At 39.6% G+C, this 19081-nt stretch overlaps 1 protein-coding gene across 2 annotated transcripts in view; it reads right to left on the bottom strand.

Annotated features, from left to right (window-relative positions):
* The window catches only part of Dennd1b (DENN domain containing 1B), a 212740-nt gene that overhangs the window by 48790 nt on the left and 144869 nt on the right, over positions 1-19081 (bottom strand). For both annotated transcript variants that reach the window (XM_032915408.1, XM_032915409.1), the window contains 2 exons: positions 13993-14118; positions 4163-4264 (listed from right to left, as the gene is read on the bottom strand). In XM_032915408.1, the coding sequence (XP_032771299.1) occupies positions 4163-4264; positions 13993-14118 (228 nt within the window). The remainder of the gene's footprint in view (positions 1-4162; positions 4265-13992; positions 14119-19081) is intronic.

Genomic DNA, 19081 nt, shown 5'->3' with positions numbered 1-19081 from the left:
ACTGAAATCTTCCCTACCATTTTCCTCCTCAAGTGAGGAATTAGAAATTGCATAAGCTGAATTGTTTTTCTCTTTTTGGGGGTGGAGGGTGGACTGCCTGTGTAAATTAGAGATCCTTTACTATTAATCAGACTTCCTAACTAATCTACACTGCCAGTCAGGAGGACCTATAGTCATGGAGAGGTCTTAACTGCACAGAAGAAACCTAGAGTTTAAGGTTAACATGATAAACTCAGCCATCATCCTAACCTTGGGAAGTATATAAACAAAGGAACGATTTTAACCAGGGGATTTAGAAGCAAATAATACACAAAGAAAAACTTCCTTATTGTATTAGTATAGTATTAAGTAAAGGCTTAAGTCTTCATAAAGCTGCAATGTAGAGAAGTATGTGATGTCAAAATCATGGATTTGAGGAATTACGTCTGGAATTCCATCGAAATGTATTATCTAAGCAGGAATTAGTGCAAATGGAACCCACTGTCATCTGTCTGGACCATGTGTTTACTTCATGGTATCATGTAATATAAGAGGTAAAGGTATCTGAGGCTTAGCATTCAAGTTCAATTGCTTTCAAGATGTGGAAGCAGAGACTCAGAGGGATTTACAAGTCAAACGTCAATAAAAACTCAACCCATTAGAGCCTAATGTGGAGACATGACCAAAAAATGCCTTCATAAAATATCAAAATTAACAATGACTCTAAGTACCCGATAGTCAATGCTGATGATACAGTACAACAGGTAGCAACCGCTGCTTTGCTAAGGAAACCACATAGCTGCAGGCTGGGCTAGGGGTGCAGGGATGCTGAACGTGGGGGCATGTTTCCGAGAACTATTCTATAACATGGCTGTCACAGGTTATGATAACTCAGTATTTATTCCCAATTTACTGAGTAAATTTTGTGTGTGCTCACTACCAAAACCATGTCAGATTAGTTAGCTAGCAGAATGTGATTGCCCCACAATGTGTATGTGGACACATATGTGTCTAAGTAAATATATATCAAGCCATAACCCTTAAACAGTTTTGTCAGTTAACGTTTGCAAAGCAAATATAAGATGGGACAATTAAATAAGTCAACAGGACTTAAATGTCCCTCTCTGTGCCTCTGTTTCAGTTAGGGACTCCTATCCTGAAAGAAAATGAGAGGCATAGAAGCAACCTGGGGAAGATGGGCTGTTTCATCGTACAGCTCGCAGCCCACCATCTAGGAAGCAGTGCAGGATTCTCGGAAGACACCCGGGGGCAGAGTGATTCACCGGGATGCAGAGGCCATGGAGAAGTGTTGCTTACTGGCTTGCTCAGCCTGCACCCAGGACCACGAGCCCGAGATGGCTCTATGCGTACTGTGCTGGGCCCACTCTCATCAATCACTCACTGAGGAAGCACCCCACAGGCTTGCCTACAGCCAATCTTACGGAGGCATTTTCTCCACTGAGGGGTCCCTCTCAGACACTCTAGCATGTTTGAGGTTGACAAAAAACCTAAGCTGCACAGCCTCTCTCTACGGAAAAGACCACAATCATTTCAGCTTGGTTTTATTTTTTTACCTTATGTTTTTTATCATATTTTATCATATGGCATAATCACATATCATAAATATAATTTTTGCTCATTTGAATACTTTATAAAAGAACTCAACACTCAAATATGCACAACTTGGTGATATTTCATTCATATCAGTCATTTTTACTTTTTCACAATTAATTTATTTTCCTGATATGGTGTTCTACTCCATTACAATTTATTTAAAAAAATTCCCAGGCTGGAGAGAGGGCTCTTGCAGAGGGTCCTAGTTCACTTCCCCACACCCACTCTGGGAGCTCACAATCTCCTCTATTTCTAGCTCCAGGGCATCTGCCCTCCTCTTCCAGCATCCGTGGGCACTGCATCATGTGCATCTAAAATAAATAAAAAAATTCCCTTCCTCTTTATCTACTGTTTTATGGCTAAATTACATATGGATATAAATTCCTTCCTTCTTCAATTTGGATACACTGAACTTTGCAAATCAATTACATGGAGTATTTCATGGGTTCAGGTATGATTCTTGCAATGAGTGCCTCTGCTCTGTTTTCTGTCCTACCTACTAGAATTACATGGGATGTAGACCTTTCCCTTACATACTCTATCTCCTGACTTCCTCCCTTATCTACTGTTTATCGCTATCACTGTATTCTGGGAGGTTTCTCCTTCATATAGTTCTTCAGCTCAAGGAATCTCCCTACATTTAGATCTAACGTAGATAAATGTTTCCTTTAAGTTCAGTGATTATATTATTCTTTAATTTAATATGATGTTGTTCACTGCTATCATAAGGATAGAACTCAGGCTGTCAGGTGTGGTGGCAAATACCTTTACCTCAGAGTCATCTCAGTAGTCCTTAACGTTTTTAATAATGTAACGCATTACAGTTTCTTCTTAATAGATTAAACACATGCGCACACACACACACGCACACACACACACACGCATGCACACACACACACGCATGCACACACACACACACACACACACACACGCACTAGATGACCTGCAGTGCACCATTATGCTCTAGCACTTAACTTAGTATCAGCTCGGAGACAACAAGAGACAGGGAGCTCAAAGGAACAACTTCATCTTAGGAAATGCACAGATCTCTGTTCTGAACTCATATATTGCTGTCTTTGAGGTAAAACTTCACTATTTAAAAGACAGTTATATTACCACAAAGTATATTTACCCACAAATTATTTTTAATTCATCAAAATATGAATAGCATTAATTAATCCTCATACCTAACTTGATACCTAATTCATACCTAACGTGAAGGTAATTTTCAACTGGATGGCATATTCCCCACTAACAGTTTGTTAGTCTGGTGCTTCTCAAAGGCACTGATGTTCGGACCCTAGCTTCAAACTGCTCACAGCACAGTGTGGGTACATGTTGCATGCAGAGAGAGGCTTATATTTAAAACTGCCGTGCGGAATAAGATGATCAAGTAGTTCTAAGTAAATTAAGTATGTAAACAGGATCTAAGACAACCTGATCTAAGATTTATCATTACACAGTACAAACAAATAAAACACACTGCCCAGAGCTGCAGGGGGCTCAGCAGTTAAAAGCACTTTCTGCTGTGGCCAAGAACAGGTTTCAGTTTCTAGAATCCACAGTAGATCTAACCTCCTCTGGGCTCCAAAGGACCCTGTAAACATTTGATAGATAAAAACTCACACAACATACACATATAAACATAAAAAACAAAGCAAAAACAACAACAACAACATAAGAGGCACATGCCTTTAATCCCAGCATTTGGGAGGCGTGGGCAGGCAGAGCTCTGTGAACTCAAGGACAACCTAGTTTGCTATTCTGTTCTAGGCCAGCCAAAGGTACAGAGTGAGAACCTGTCTTAAGAACAAAAGGCCTAGAGTCTCTGAAAATTAAAACACCTGAATTATAGTGTCCATCTTGGCTACTCTGAAATAATAATTAGATGTCCTGAACAAAGCTCAGGACATACACGATAACTGATTTAAATGTATACGATCAATTGGATTATACTGTGATGATCTCAGTGCGTTCGTTCAGCATGCAGGTCCGTTTCTGTGATATACAGCATTCTGCAGTGCATCCCTGAGCTTATCAACTTTTCCTGAGGCATTTAAGATATTTTTCTTTCACTTTTGAGATTATAATATAATTACATCATTTCTTCTTTCCCTAACCTCCCTTCAAACCTTCTTATATGTCTCTCTTTCAAATTCATGGCCTCTTTTTTCATTAATTGTTATTCCAAGGATGCACGTGCACACATACACATACACATAGACCCCTACATATAGCCTGCTCAGCTCATACACTGTTACTCAGATATATGATTTCAGGACCAAGCATTGGTGTGCTCGTCCCTGGAAAAGAGGAGTGCTCTCCCCTTCTCACCTTCCCTAGCATTTCAACAGCATACATGTTTCAAGAGCGCGCCACCACAGGAGCACGGCTAGGCATTCTTCTTTCTACCATACAAAGAAAACCCCGATTCAGAAAAGACATTCCTCAGGACATCTTGTTGCTGTGGTTGTCGTTGGTTAAACCTGAATGTAGTTTTAGGGCAGCAGGAACGTGTTGAATGGCAGCATTCCCTGTACAGACCAAATGTGTGTAGGCTCACTCCTACCTGCTTAAACAGCTGAAGGTTAACTGCAGTCTCCAGGAACTGTTTCATCACACTTGAGCGGTGCTTTACAAAGCTCTCCTCACAGAAGGTGATGGGCTCGCCCTAGACAGAAGCAAAGATTTTCAGGACATCAATGAAAGGTCAGTCAGAAAGAACTAGTCTCTTTAGGAGACACACTGAGTGTCACAGGGTGTATGAGATACAAAATCAACAATGGATCCTGCATAGCAGTGCAAGCTCGAAGGAATAGCATTCTAGTGAAAGGCCTGTACGACAGGCCTCCTCTCGGGAAGCCCTGACACTCTTAAAACTGCTCAATCTCAGCCACCAGAAATCTTCTAGCCTCAGAAAAGAATGTGTCACTTAAATGCAAATATTTAACATTAATAGCTTGATTTTTAAGTATAAAAATATCAAGTATACATCAACAACTTGGAAAAGTCTACAGTTACTTTGCTTGCTGATTAGATAATTTTTTTTTCTTTTCTTTTTTTCGGAGCTGGGGACCGAACCCAGGGCCTTGCGCTTGCTAGGCAAGCGCTCTACCACTGAGCTAAATCCCCAACCCCTAGATAATTTTTTTAACATTTTTTCCACATCAGATTTATTCATTGTTGTATGTGATGTTTGAATATTTTGCCTGCATGTATGTATGCTTGATGCCTTGGGAAGTCAGACAGCATGAGATAACCTGTATCTGGAGTTATGGGTGGTTGGTAACCATCATGTGGGTGCTAGGAATCAAAACCAGGTCCTCTGTAAGAACAGTCAGTGCTCTTAACTGCTGAACATTCTCTCCAGCCCCAGCGCCATTCTTGCTATAAAGAATGTTGCATGTAATATCACTCACAACCACTGCTTGGTTTTCAAATAATGAAAATTGTTATAATTACCTTCTCTTAATAATTGCAAATACAATTCTGACTCACTGTTCTAGGTTAGGTTCCACTTGGCAACTGCCTTCATGCTGACCAATGGCATCTCTGAAGGGTCTGAGGGGTACTCGACCAGACGCTCTGTCTCCTACCCACAAGGACTCACACTTCACACCCGGTTACTCTCATACACCTGCAGTCATCCCTCGCTGGCTGATTCCTCCCAATGCCTATCCCCTAGCACATCCACTGTCCACTTGGCATACTCGTCATGTATACAGATAAGTGATTAGAGTTCATGTTCAGAATGAAAGCGGAGACCAATGACAATTCACTTGCTAGAATGAATTTTGTAGCAATCCTTATGTTGTAGTAAGGCATTAAAAACCATACTAGAACTGTGAAAACTATAAATTATAATTTAATTTTAAAGAGACTCTGATTTTAAAGTGCTCTAATTATAGGAATTTGTAAGTAAAATGCTAGAAATTGGCTCTGGTGTATAAAAGTAATGACTAATAACATGGTGATTTAATTGCTGCCTTTCCCAGTGGGCTTAATGATGTCACACAACTACCATTTCAAGTAAAGTAGCTATAGTCACATGTGGGCATTAGTTAAAACATAAACATTAGACAAAAATCAAAGATTCGGTTCCTATGATTTGTTCATGGTAGCCTCATTTGAAGTACTCATCCTCATGACTAGTAGCAATTACAACATGTGTTCAAGAGATTTCCTTCAACATAAAAACCTCTTGGGCAGCATTGCTAGTAAAGAGAGATAATATGAACTATAAGAGAAGGCTGAAATAATCTATCAAGTATTGTCATAAACTAACATTCACCAGGCAATGACTCATCACAAAAATGATATTATACACTTATAGTGACTTTTGACAGAAAGAGCTATAGAAGATTTCTGAATCTTACATATACAAACTGGATGACTTTACACAAATAATCTCTGGGTAAATCAAGTAGACCATAATTACTCATCCCATAAAAATTCCATCTAAGGGTGCAAGGGCAACAAAACAAAAAAAAAGAAAAAGAAAAAAAAAGACAATCTTGTTATAGACATGTCTACTGTACTCATGTTAATATAATCCTGTTATAGACATATCTACTGTACTCATGTTAATACAATCCTGTTATAGATGTATCTACTGTACTCACGTTAATACAATCCTGTTATAGATGTATCTACTGTACTCATGTTAATACAATCCTGTTATAGACCTGCCTACTGTACTCTTGTTAATACAATCCTGTTATAGACATATCTACCGTACTCACGTTAATACAATCCTGTTATAGACGTATCTACTGTACTCATGTTCCTACAATCCTGTTAGAGACCTGTCTACTGTACTCATGTTAATACAATCCTGTTATAGACGTATCTATTGTACTCATGTTCCTACAATCCTGTTATAGACGTGTCTACTGTACTCGTGTTAATACAATCCTGTTAGAGACATATCTACTGTACTCATGTTAATACAATCCTGTTATAGACCTATTTATCTACTATACTCATGTTAATACAATCCTGTTAGAGACATATCTACTGTACTCATGTTAATATAATCCTGTTATAGACCTATCTATCTACTGTACTCATGTTAATAAAATCCTGTTAGAGACCTGTCTGCTGTACTTGTGTTATGAAAGCCAGCATCACAACTACTCACACTGGAAGTAGAGTAAATACTGAATGAGTCAGAGAATCAATGAACATATGAGTGAAAGAAACTGAAAGTTCAGTAATACTTATACAGGAAGCCTATTTAAAAATTTATTCTTTGAGAACTTCAGATAACAGAGACTATAGCATAGGGACGTTAAGGACAAGACTTCACCTATTAAAGGATCCAAATTCCCTTTTTAAACTTTCATTTAAAAGGGCAATGTTGGGGTTGGGGATTTAGCTCAGTGGTAGAGCGCTTGCCTAGCAAGCCCTGGGTCCCATCCTCAGCTCCAGAAAAAAAAGGGGGGGGGGCAATGTCTGAGAAAAAAGAAAAAACCTGAATGCCTGAACACACACTTTACTCAGAGACACCTAGGGAATTGTTTTGCTGGATTCAGTCATTCAGGCACTCACAAGATCACTGGATCTATGTCTCCTAGGTTCCCAAATATATCTTATACAGGTAGCAGAACTGGGTGTCAACCATATGGTGCTGATTGTACAAACATACAGAATGTAAAAATTATTGGATAGAGGCTTGCACCAAGGTCTCAGAAAAAAAGTAAAGAAATTATTATAGAGTTGGGTCCACTGTAGGCTAAAATGCAATGGAGTCTAGGGTATAGATGTCAAGAAAACAGTATATCTTCCAAGGAGAGCTATAAGCACTGGCTGAACGTGGTAGGAGAGAGATTATGTGTGTTATAGGTAATAGGCACATTGGATGGGGCTACCCAAGCCTTGTTGGAGCCAAGGTAATAGCATCACTAGCCTACAAGAGTCAGACATGGAGCTTCAAGTAGATTGGTCACCCTGCTGTTTCTTTCTTTGACTCAGAATTTCCTTGCAATTGCTCTTCTGTTTCAGAATGCGAACAATCATTCTGTTTAGCTGTATACTGGAAATATAGATCTTGTTTTTTATTTTACAGTGGGCCATAGCCATCAGCATAAAGACTTTGTAATCTGGGCTTGAACAGGCTTTGGACTAATAAGACCATAAAAACTCTGGAGCTGTATCAAGTGCTTTAGAACCATATCAGACACCTGTGAACTCTGGGCTATAGGCAGCATGAAATAGTTTACTATAAAGCCCAACCCGCTCATCTGCTTGAACAGCTAGTTTCAACTGAGGGAGCTTCAGTTGGAAGACTGAAAACTGTTTGGGATCTGAGACCCAGCTAGCAGAAATGGGTCAGAGCAGGCTTTGTGGGGTTCATTTTGATTCAAGCCTGGCTCTTTCCTTATTTACAAAAATATAAGGAACTTCTGATGTATGCATACTTGCTGTGAATTCCACCACTACTTCCACTAGACCTCTCTGTGCTAAACTCAATCTTCCCTTTGTAAGTTGCTTCTGTTCTTTTTCTGTCATAGCAAGAGAAGGACCTGTGCAAACAACACAGGAAATAGAATTTCCTTTCAACTAGAAAACAAAAGCACCAAGAGTTCAATTTGCATGAAGTTATAAAACTCCTCTATCAAGGATTCAAACCCAGATTGAATGGTTCTTATGTTTTTATCAATTTTCTTAATGTCATATAGCATAGGAGTTTGAGGTCATATATTTGCATTCTTTAAAAAAAGTTAACTTGTTGCTGGCTAAAAGAAAAACTAAATTTTTTTTATTTTGTGTAAGTCTGTTTACCATAACTACACTTGGTTCTATGTTTTTCTTTGTAAGGAAGAGGGAGAATAATCAATTTTCAATTGTATAAGCATGCTATTTACAAAGCATAAGTCAGATACCATAAGAAAGTTAGAATTGCTTCTCAGACATCTTAAAATGCTGTATACAAATTTAGAATTTGTGTAGGAATGTATAAATTACTCTGCTGGAAATTCCCTCAAAAATCTACCTCTAAGTAGTACCAAAATACCACCTCTACCTCCACAACATCTTTCAGATTTGGGCCTCCTGGTCAACCTTGATGCTATTCACTAGAGTAATTTCTTCTTTTTTCAATAAGGATGAGAGTCATACCCATCTCCACCCTCACTCAGCTCTGACCTAAAATGATATTAGTATCAAAACTGAACTTTGTGCAGATAGGAGAGATGGTCTGGCAGTTAAGAGTATCTGCTCCATCTCCAGCACGCACATGGTGGATCTCAACTACCTGTAACTCCATCGTTCTAGAGTAGCTGATGCACCTCTTCTGACCTCTGCAGGAATCAAACATACACATGCTGCATATACATACATGCAAGCAAAAACATTCATATACATGCTATAAATAAAGTTTAAAATTAGCATAACCTTCTAATGCTGTGCTCTTTATTGTTATAATATAAAATAAAATAAATATTATCCATTAACTATATTATGAAAAAGGGAACAATACAAACTGCTACAGAAAAGCCACTGCAACTGCTATTAACCAATCCTGTATTAATCTTAAAGTCTTGGCTCCTATCCCCTTTGGGGACCTATGGAACGTTATGATCATTTCCCTAGCAAAATGCACAAACTCAACTGGTGGCTTGCCAAGGTTTGTCTTAGTTTCTTAAGAAGTCATAAGAATGCATCTTGTGCATATTATCTCCTGGTAGAAGAAACTGCAACACTATCCTCCATCACCATCAGACATATTTAATATCTTATTCTTGTTGAGAAATCTCAGAGAAGGCCTCATAGAGCAGTGCTATACTAATATTTGCTTAAGTTTCAGTTTGATTTACAAAATATCTCAAGCAGAGTGAAAAGTGTATTCCTTACTTGCATCCCACCATTTAATTCTACTTTAGATGATAATATAGAATACCACCAATGTGATAGATAAATCACAAATATTTCCAGTATAATATATTCATTCCAGGTGCTTAGAATACTGAGAAAAAGGAAAGCAATCACAGAGAAATGATATTTGTGTGCTCCTAACAAAATCCAAAACACCTATTTACCCAATATATTCCCCCTGCACCCCTTATTTTAAATATCACTGTCACATAATACCTGACTGAAATGACTTAACAGAAGAGAGGTTATCAACATGACAAAGGAGGTGTGACAGTGTAGTTTCCTGGCAGCAGGAATGTGAGGTTGCTAATAACACTGCCATCATAGTCAAGAGGGAAACTCCAAGAACATGGTTTCTTCAAGATACAACAGCCCAAATGCACAAATGAAACCTGAGACTGTGTCAGCATAGACAGGACCCACATAGATTCAAGTTAGATGGGGTCCCAGAACTGAAAGAAAGGAGTTAGCATGGGCTCCTACCTCTAACAAAAACTATTTGCCACTGACAGCAACTTGCAAAGGAAAAATTAATTTTCACCAGTGGAGGCCCCCTGGGTATATTAACCCAAGGCTCCATGCTCAACAGTAGGCAGTCAACAGAGAATAACTCAGTGATAAGGACTTGTCTGTCTCATAGTACTGTGGTAGGCTTTTTGTGGAGGGGTCTATTGGTCTTTTGCTTATATATTATGCTTTTGAACTTTGTGATTTTTGTGGGACTTTTGTTTTTTAAAGACAAAAAAGGGTGAAGAATTGGGTAGGTGGGGAGAATCTGAAGGGGGCTGGGAAAAGAGAAAGGGTAATCAGAATATATTTTATGAAAAAAATTAATGAAAGAGAGACAGAGGGAGGGGAGGGAAGAGGAAAGAGAGGGCACGGGAATGGGGAGGAACAAGGGTAGGGGCCGAGGCAGAGAGAATAGTGTGGAGGCAGAGAAACTAGGCCAGAAACTAATACATAAACTCAACTAGTGCCTTGGAGGACTAAAACTGAAACTATCTGTCACCAAAGGGTCTATTTCCTTTAGTTTGATCCTCCTCGAGTTTTCCGTCTTAGAACATCATGATACACCACCGTAAGTCAGAGAGCAGGTGGGCTGTGAGTGATCCTTACCATTAAACAGTCACAGTCTACCTACCCCTGTTAGGTTCACTGCATCTCACAACGCAAGACGCAGTCAATCCAACCTCAGAGGTCTCCCTTTTGTCAGGTTCAGCTTTGTCCAAAGGGCCAAAGTCTTCTTTATGTCTCAAGGCAATCTCTTACCTGTGAGTAGACCAGGCTCGCCTCAAACTAGTGATGATGCTCCTGCCTCAGCCTCCCTAGAGCTGGGATAACATGAGAATATCACCCTACCTGGCTTCAGTCAAAAAATTTTTAAAGCAATGCCTAGTCAGAGAATCCATACTCAAAGCTTGTTAGAGGGTTCTCCCTTCACAGTTGCTCTATTGGACTGAGGACACCAAAATATATTTTTGAAGAGATAAGATCATGAAATGATTATAACTTCTATATTTGGTTCTTTATTTTATGCCTAACAAAATATAATAAAAGATATAGGTCAAATATATAAATGATCAAATAAGCTCTGAAATAAACAAGCAAACGTTTTTAATGAATTGTGTACTGGGTAATATACAAAGATAATATGTGTGGTGGTTTGAATGTGAATGATCTCAGAGGCTCATATATTTGAATACTTCTTTCCCCAGTTGGTGGAACTGTTTGGGAAGGATTGAGATGTCTTGTCCCTGTTTCCCTCCCTCTTTCTCTCTCTCCCTCTATTCTCTCTCCTTCTCTCTCCTTCTCTCTCCCTCTCTCTCTCTCCCTGTCTGTCTGTCTGTCTGCCTGCCTGCCTGCCTGCCTGCCTGCCTACCTGCCTGCCTGCCTCTCTTGTGGTTGTAGGTAGATCAAGATGTGAACTTTCAGCTAGTCCTTCATTCCACCATCATGGACTCTAACCCTCTGAAAGTTTAAAGCAAAATGAACTGTTTTCTTTTAGAAGTTGCCTTGGTCCTGGTGTTTTTGTCACAGCAATAGAAAACTAGGACAGAGGTTGGGCCCAGGAAGGAAGCTATTGCTATCGTAGGCCTAACAATGCTGTGTTTGGAGTAATGTTGTAGACTATGAAACTTGCACTAGGGAAGTGAGGAAATATTTTAACAGGATATCCTAGTGGGCGCTAGGAAGAAAGTACCACTGAGAGCAATGTGGACTGTGGAGGCTCAACTCAAGAGGTTTTAGAAAGGAACAATAGCAACTGGGCTAGAGACTCTTCTTGTGCTATGTTGGAAAGGAATGTGACTGCCTTCTGCCCTTGTTCTAATAATTTACCTGGACTAAACTGAAAAGTAATGAACTCATTTCCTTGGTACAGGTGATTTCAAGACAGACTACTATTGACTCATCTTGATCCACAATACAAAACGGAGGGGTGGGGGTGGTGGCACATGAGGAATTGCATGAATCTTTTGAAACATCAAAGCCTACCTTAGCGACAGTTATTACTAATCACACTTATGCAGGTCTACGATGAGAAAGAACAGGTGGAGCAAAAGAAATAGGAAATAGACATCTTAAGAGAAAGAGAGCATCAGGAAATGTAACGTTGGAGCACAGGCTTGTGCGGAGAACACTAGGAAGGCTGAAGAGAGGCCTGGTCTGAAAGGGAATAAAGGAAGTAGTAAATTCTGGGCAAGACCCCGCCCACCCAAATAAGTTCCCAACCTGTGAAAAGAAAAGGTCAGATTTGCTGCTCCTAAAAATAAACATCGACAACATTAAAGCTGCTATTGATGTGACTAAAGGGCGCCAGGTTTCACCCCAAGTTGGTAGTCAAGCTTGGAAATGTCTACCACATGGTTCTGGGCTTTCGAGGTGTGAAAGATACATGAGTAAAGCGGTTATAGAATCTTCCTCCATGGCTGAGAAGAGCCATGGAGGCCAGGCATGTTGCACAGGAGTCCTTGAGAGACCAATGCACGAAGCTGAGATTCTTGGTTTGTGTTGGAAACGCCAAGATCTGGGTTCCAGATCCATGGGGCACCAGTCAGGAGAGCCACATGGCAGAAGTGGAGTCGGCAGAACAGAGGGAAGTGTGTTGTGGAAAGTAAAGCTAGAGGAGTGGGGCCGTCCACGCCCTTTGACCTCAGGCATGGAGCTACAGGACTGAGTTTGTAGTGGGGGCTTCAGTCTTGCACTGGTCCCGTATTTCCTCGCTATGCCCACATTCCCTCCTTATGGAACAGTAAGGTATATTTTGTGCCACTGTATGTTGGAAGTAAGTAATATAATTTCTTATTTTACGGTGGGTTCAAGTGAGGAGAGTCCCTTGGGTCTCAGAAGAAACTTTGGACTTTTAAGTTGTGTTGAGTCTGAAAAACTGTGGGGATTCTGGAAGTTGACCTAGATGCACTCTGTACTGCAATACGACCACAGCCTCTAAGGCCAGGACGTCATGTGGCAGTGTGCGTGAGAATGGCACCAAGCCCACAGACTTGAATATTTGGTCCACAGTTAGCTGCAGTTTTGGAAGGATTAGGAGGTGTGGTCCTGCTGGAGGAGATGTGTCACTGGGGTCAGGGCTTTGAGACCGCAAAGGACTCATCTAATCCCCACTGCTCTCTTGGCCTCATGAAAGTAGATCAGAACGTGGGCTCAAAGCTGTTTCTTTGCTCGACCACCATGGACTCTAAAATCATAAGCCAAATTAAATTATTTCTTTTATAAGTTGCCTCTGACTCAGTGTTTTGTTTTAAAAACAGAAAGGTAACTAATATAGTATATAATGATGTGTTATATTTAGTAAATTTACTTTTACTCCTCATGAAGAGAAAACAAAGAAAACTTATCTAAATACGGATGATTATTTAGAAGACATGTTTTTAATCTAAGATTGTCAGAGAATCAGCCTAGCAGCCTTCAGAGAGAAACAAATGCACTTGACTTGTGCCATGCTAGACCAGCTAAATTCTTGGATATAATTTAGTACTTTTAGGGAATTCAAATAAAAGGCAAGATGTGACAAGATATGCTGAATAGGCAAGGCCATTTCAGAAAGGGTTATGAACCAGGAAGGCACTCAAGCTATCAACTATGGTAAGCACTCAACTATCGCCACGCTTTAAAGTGCTAATTTCCTTACCTTCCGCTCTGGTCTGCCCTAACTCCGCTATAATTAAGTTCTACTCTCTGTTGAGCTTCGTGGCGACTTAAGAAGATCAGGTAAGTGATTTTAAATACTTGAATATAATTTATCAATTCACTCAAAAGTAAATATTCCACGTCTAGGACCCTAAGTGGGTGACAGGCCGAGGATCACGGGAATCTGGGCTGGCGATAATGAAGAGAGATAAAGCAGGAGTTGGTGGTTGCTGCAAAAATAATCTTTGAAGCACACGTTTTTGGTTTAAAGGAGAGCCCTGACGACTCTGTCAGCCGTGATATTGAGACGTTTCCTTTCTGCTGCCTCATTCTGGGGGCTGTGGAAAGCGGTCAGAACAGTTGATGAGGATTGCTTACAGGCTTGTATCTCAGAGCATCTCGGTAGGAGCCAAACAAAGCCGCCTGCGCCCTCAGGAAGGCCCGAGCCACTCCGTCTCCCGTAGCTGTGGACTGCTTCTTCAGCTTATTTTTCAAGGCCGAGACCTGCATGGCAGAGAGGAACAGTTAAATTAACACCTCAGAAATTGGTACAGCAAGGTACGAACCCAATCAGCAGGCAAAGCGCAATGTCTGCAGGTCAGCCAAAATCCATCCTCCGCCCAGATAGCTTATCTTCTTAGCTGCGCGGAGCGCCTGCTGCTCTGTTAATTGAAACAAGAGCGGGAGAGGATAGCAATGTGCTAATGCAAATTGGTTCATGCTCTCTTTTTTCTCCCAAGGCCTCTTGACATAAATAAGCTTTAATTATTTACAGTAAACTGCTTGTGAGGCACTTTTCTGCAGATTTTTAGCAATTATAACGTGTGTCTACTTGTTTGGAGATAAAGCTGGTTCAGGAGCGTTCATTTCTGTTGTGCATTGTTATTTGTTATGAGTCCTTCAAGATCATCTACAATTTTAGTTTCAGTGTGGAGGCATCATTTGCATAAGTAATTTTCACTTTTACTATTAACAGAAGAAAAGAGAGGAGAGATAAAGTTATAGAGACCATATCATGAGTGGAAAATTATGTAATGCAGGTATTATATATTGTCTCATTTAAATTTCATCACATTTTCCTAAAAAAAATAATCATGCTCTCATTTAGAAATAAAAAAAAATTAGGGCAAATGATAAGAACAACTTGGGTTTTACATCGTGACTGCTCTGGGGGCAAAGTTGTGATACAAATCTAGTGTCCACTGTTCCTCACCACCACATGCTAGACCGCAGTTCTGTATCACTGCCACATGAGTCAGTGATCTGAACAAAATACAGTGTTTTGAAAACAGAGATACTTTATCTGGGATATGCAAAGCTTGAAAAACTGTTGAATTATTACAGTACCTTCTGCCAATTCTATCTTCTCATTTCAAGTGCTAGCACTTAAGGCAGCCACGCTCGTGGGCTGATTTTCGGTGAGCACACACTCAGAATGTTAACTCGTTTATTCATTTTACTAACTACTGTCAACAGAAAACACCAAATTCCATATACATTCCCTATCCATGTTTTGAATAGAAAAATGTGGGGGATACCCTGTCAGAGGTCATGGGGAGGGGGATGGGGGAAAGAACTCTGTGAGGGGGACTGAGAAGGGAGGAAGCATTTGGGATGTAAATAAATAAAATAATAAAAAATAAAGAAAATGTGAAACTGCATTACAAGTCTATTTTCTTATATAAATAAAAGTAAATTTAGTTAGATTTGAAATGTACTGCTCCCTCAACAGCATACTATCAGTATAGACTCCCGGGTAATACAAAAATATCATTTATCCTTTACCTACATGCAAAGGGGAATGTTTTTATTTCTTTGTTCAAGTAGTCCTGACTACTCTTGTAGATGCTGACTGTAATTGAAGTATGGACCTAATTAACAACTAAACTTTGAATAATGTTAATGAGAAATGAACACAGCACCAGAGGAAAGACCAGCTCTACAGGTGATAAACCTTCACAGTAGTGACATTTTCCAGTGTAAAGTCACAGTTACTGTGATCTCATCAAAGAAACAGACCCCCATTGGGTCCAATTATAACTATAGTTTTGAAAAATTATCGAGTTATGGTATTCATAATCTATGCAGAAAGGCCTTTGTGGTATAGGTCTTCTCCCCACAGCTGTGATCTTTTCAATTTATACCCTAACTCCACAGATTCAGATGAAAGTTTAGAGCCTAATTCATATAGTCACAAAGTACTAGACCTGATTCATTGCAGAGAAAGCTTTTATTTTAAAAATCTAACCTCACTTTAGGTAATCCATCTATTCAAACAACAATGCGGTTCAAACACATTTCAGACTTAATGTCCTTTAGTCTGCTTTGAAATGTTATTTTTCTATATTTAAAAAACATAGAAACAATCATAAAAATATATATTTAATAATTGTTCTTCTCATAAAGATTATGATACAAGGAAAATATTTCCAGTAGTTAAGAACATTATGAAAGCTAAATGAATAGTTGGTTTTTAACATCTTTTCTACAAAAAAAAAGAAAGAAAAAAGAAAACTCCGCCTATTTACAAAAGCCATCCCTTGTATCTTTAAAAAACAAAGTTCCTTGATTTATAATTCTCAGTAAAATGGACATTTCAGTTCTTCATAAAGCCAGGAATCAGTACTGACAGGAGTCAGTGCGCACTCACGAAAAGTTCAGCGTCATACATTCCAGCCTTTCTTTCACCACGCTCTTGACTACGAAGGTTACCCAAACTATCCGGGAGATTCTGTCACAACGTCAAGCCCTTCCGAACCGACCAGAGGAGGACACTGCCTTCACTTGTACAGTCAGTCCCCACTGAACATTGTGTGCTTAGGCTCTCTTGGCAGACATCCAGTACATAGGGAAGGAAAGATGACTGCTGATGGTGGCCATCAGCTGCCTGGGTAAGAGATGTCCCTGTCCAAGTCCATATCTTCCCCAAATATAAAGGAGACCTCACATCTAGAATATTCTGCACACAACATGTTCTCACAATACATTTTATGTTCACTATGTTTTGAAACACCACTTTGAGCATGGAGTTAAATAAAATACATCATTAAATCAATTTCACCTATTCTTTGAATTTATAAATCAGAACTTGTGAGGTGTTGTGTGGCTCTCATCCTCTTTCTCTTGGCTTGTGCTATGGTAAATAACCACCCTATCTAATCTCATATAAGTATGTAAGGGTTAAAATTTCCCAACAAGAAATATGCTAATTTTTCTTTATTTCTACATTATTTCAAGTACATCTCTAAGATTTTTTCTTTGACTGTTCTAGATTGCCACAACTGTCACTAGATCTGAGCAGTTCCAAGGGGCAGAGGGACAGGTGAATTCCAGATTTCTGTGTGTGGATACAGATGCTCAATAGTCTATCAGGATGAAATTGTTTTTAGAAACCCATTTCAGACATAAGTGAATTAATCTAATACAAACTGACTGTACTGAGCCTTGTTTTCACTGGCCTTTAGATCACTGCAGTAAATCAACACTGGTTACCATTGCCCTTTGGTGCTAATTAGCTTTTAGCAGTTTATAATCTATAATCGGATGGTGTCTCTTCTGAACCCTGGGTAATATCTGCTCTGGGAAACAGCTTTTCTACTTTAGTTCCAAGCTTCTACCTTTAGGTGTGAAATAAATGTACATCTTCCTATGTACTTGGAAAACTTAACATATAACTCAGAATTCAGAAAAATATTTAGAACTTTGGTTATGAGACTACCACAAATCCTGTTACACACTAAAAAATGCATGAGTCATTTCTCCCTTAGGAGATTGGCTATACTGAACTTTCACCTACTAAAGATTGCGTTACAACTCTTATCACTCTTTATTTTAGACACTTTTCTGCCTATAAATGTATTTTCAGTCTAGTTAGATATTTATAGGTCAAAAATATTGAATGAAAAAAACGTTTAGAAATAACTATTTTATTTCTCATCTTAAAAGATTGATGCCCTTTATATAAGGAGATTTTGGGCATCGAAGCTACCATTCCTAGCGTTAGAAGCAGGATTTTAGCAGTAGGAGTTTACAGCAAAATCAATAATATTGACACCAACTGTCCACGTTGTCCCTCTTAGCAACGAAGTGACTGTGAAGACAAAAGTCCCCAAGTAAACAGGGCAAAGGGTACAAATAGAGTGTGGGACCATGTGTTCATCACAGTCGTGCAAGGGAGTCAGTAAGTCTGTACGCCAGGCACGTCTGCAGGGTGCTGTCAGAGAATCAGCGGGCGTTTCTCTTCACTTCTGTAGATCATTCTGATGAAGGAAAATGACTCCTTTACCTAGATATTCTAATTTGATTTTCAGAATCCTGGTAAAGAACAAGGATGAAAATGTTCAGCCACAACAGTGATCAGCATGGCATAACCTCGAGGAACCATAACTGCCATGCATACCTTGGCTAATTACCTAGAGACAGTTAAGTCGTTCAAACTGCTAAATACCTAACTATATTCTACAGCTAAATACCTAAACTCTAAGTTTTTTTAATAAATGTTATTTTCACCCGTCAACAAGGAAACTTTGCAACCAATGCAGACCATTACAGAAAAGCACAACTGATCAAAATGCAGCGTTGTGGAGCCCAGTCCCAAATGACATATCTATAAGACAGCACCAGTACCTGGGGCTGAGAAGGAGCAGAGGTCCCTAAGATAGGTTTGCTGAAGCTGTGACTCCTACAAATGTTAGAAGGGATAGCCATAAAGTCTCACCAACATGGGTGCCTAAACACGAGCAGAATAAGGGTAACACCAATAGACACGAAAACACAGTCAGAGGAAATCCCCAGGTCCTAACCCTAGATAAACAACGCCAGGTTACTAAGAAATTCTAAGAGTAGAAAGGCATAATTAATTACTCAATACCAAACAGTCATCCTGGGAAGCATACACATACAAGTAACACTATATAGACCAAATAGGCTGTATTTATACATTCAGAAATAAGCACACACATGTGACAATCATTTTTAAGAGTAATACTTTGACTCATGATGTAGGCCACTGGAATGGAAAAGACACAGTGAGCTCAGCTGTGCTGTGAGAGTTGTGCTCATGTAAGTTTTCATGCTGATAAAGATGGCGTCTAAACTCTGCCAAGACGACTTCGCTTCAGTTTCCTGGTTGCTGAGGTGAAAGCTGCCAGTGCACAACCATCCGTTCTCCCTGTCTTCTCTAATGGAAATCTGAAGGAAGCACGAATGACCTAGCTACTGCCTTTGCCACTTAGCGTAGGACCAAGCACATGGAGTCTGAGCTGGGGTGGGCATACCTCACCTGGTTCTCTCATCTCTTCTGAAGCACAGTAGAAAACAAATCCTGGAGCAGGTACCTTCACCCTGGAGGGAATCCTGTGTCTTAAAGACGGAAGTTGCCTCACAGCTCAGAACAACGCTCCATTTAATTATTGAACAGTAAATAAATTTTTAACATTTGTAAGAGATCGCCTTTTTATTTGGATAC

The sequence above is a fragment of the Rattus rattus genome, chromosome 10 (assembly GCF_011064425.1).
Source record: "Rattus rattus isolate New Zealand chromosome 10, Rrattus_CSIRO_v1, whole genome shotgun sequence".
In the NCBI taxonomy this organism is placed as follows: Eukaryota; Metazoa; Chordata; class Mammalia; order Rodentia; family Muridae; genus Rattus; species Rattus rattus.
The sequence above is the reverse complement of the archived record's forward strand: the minus strand, read 5'-3'. Positions and strand labels throughout refer to the sequence as shown.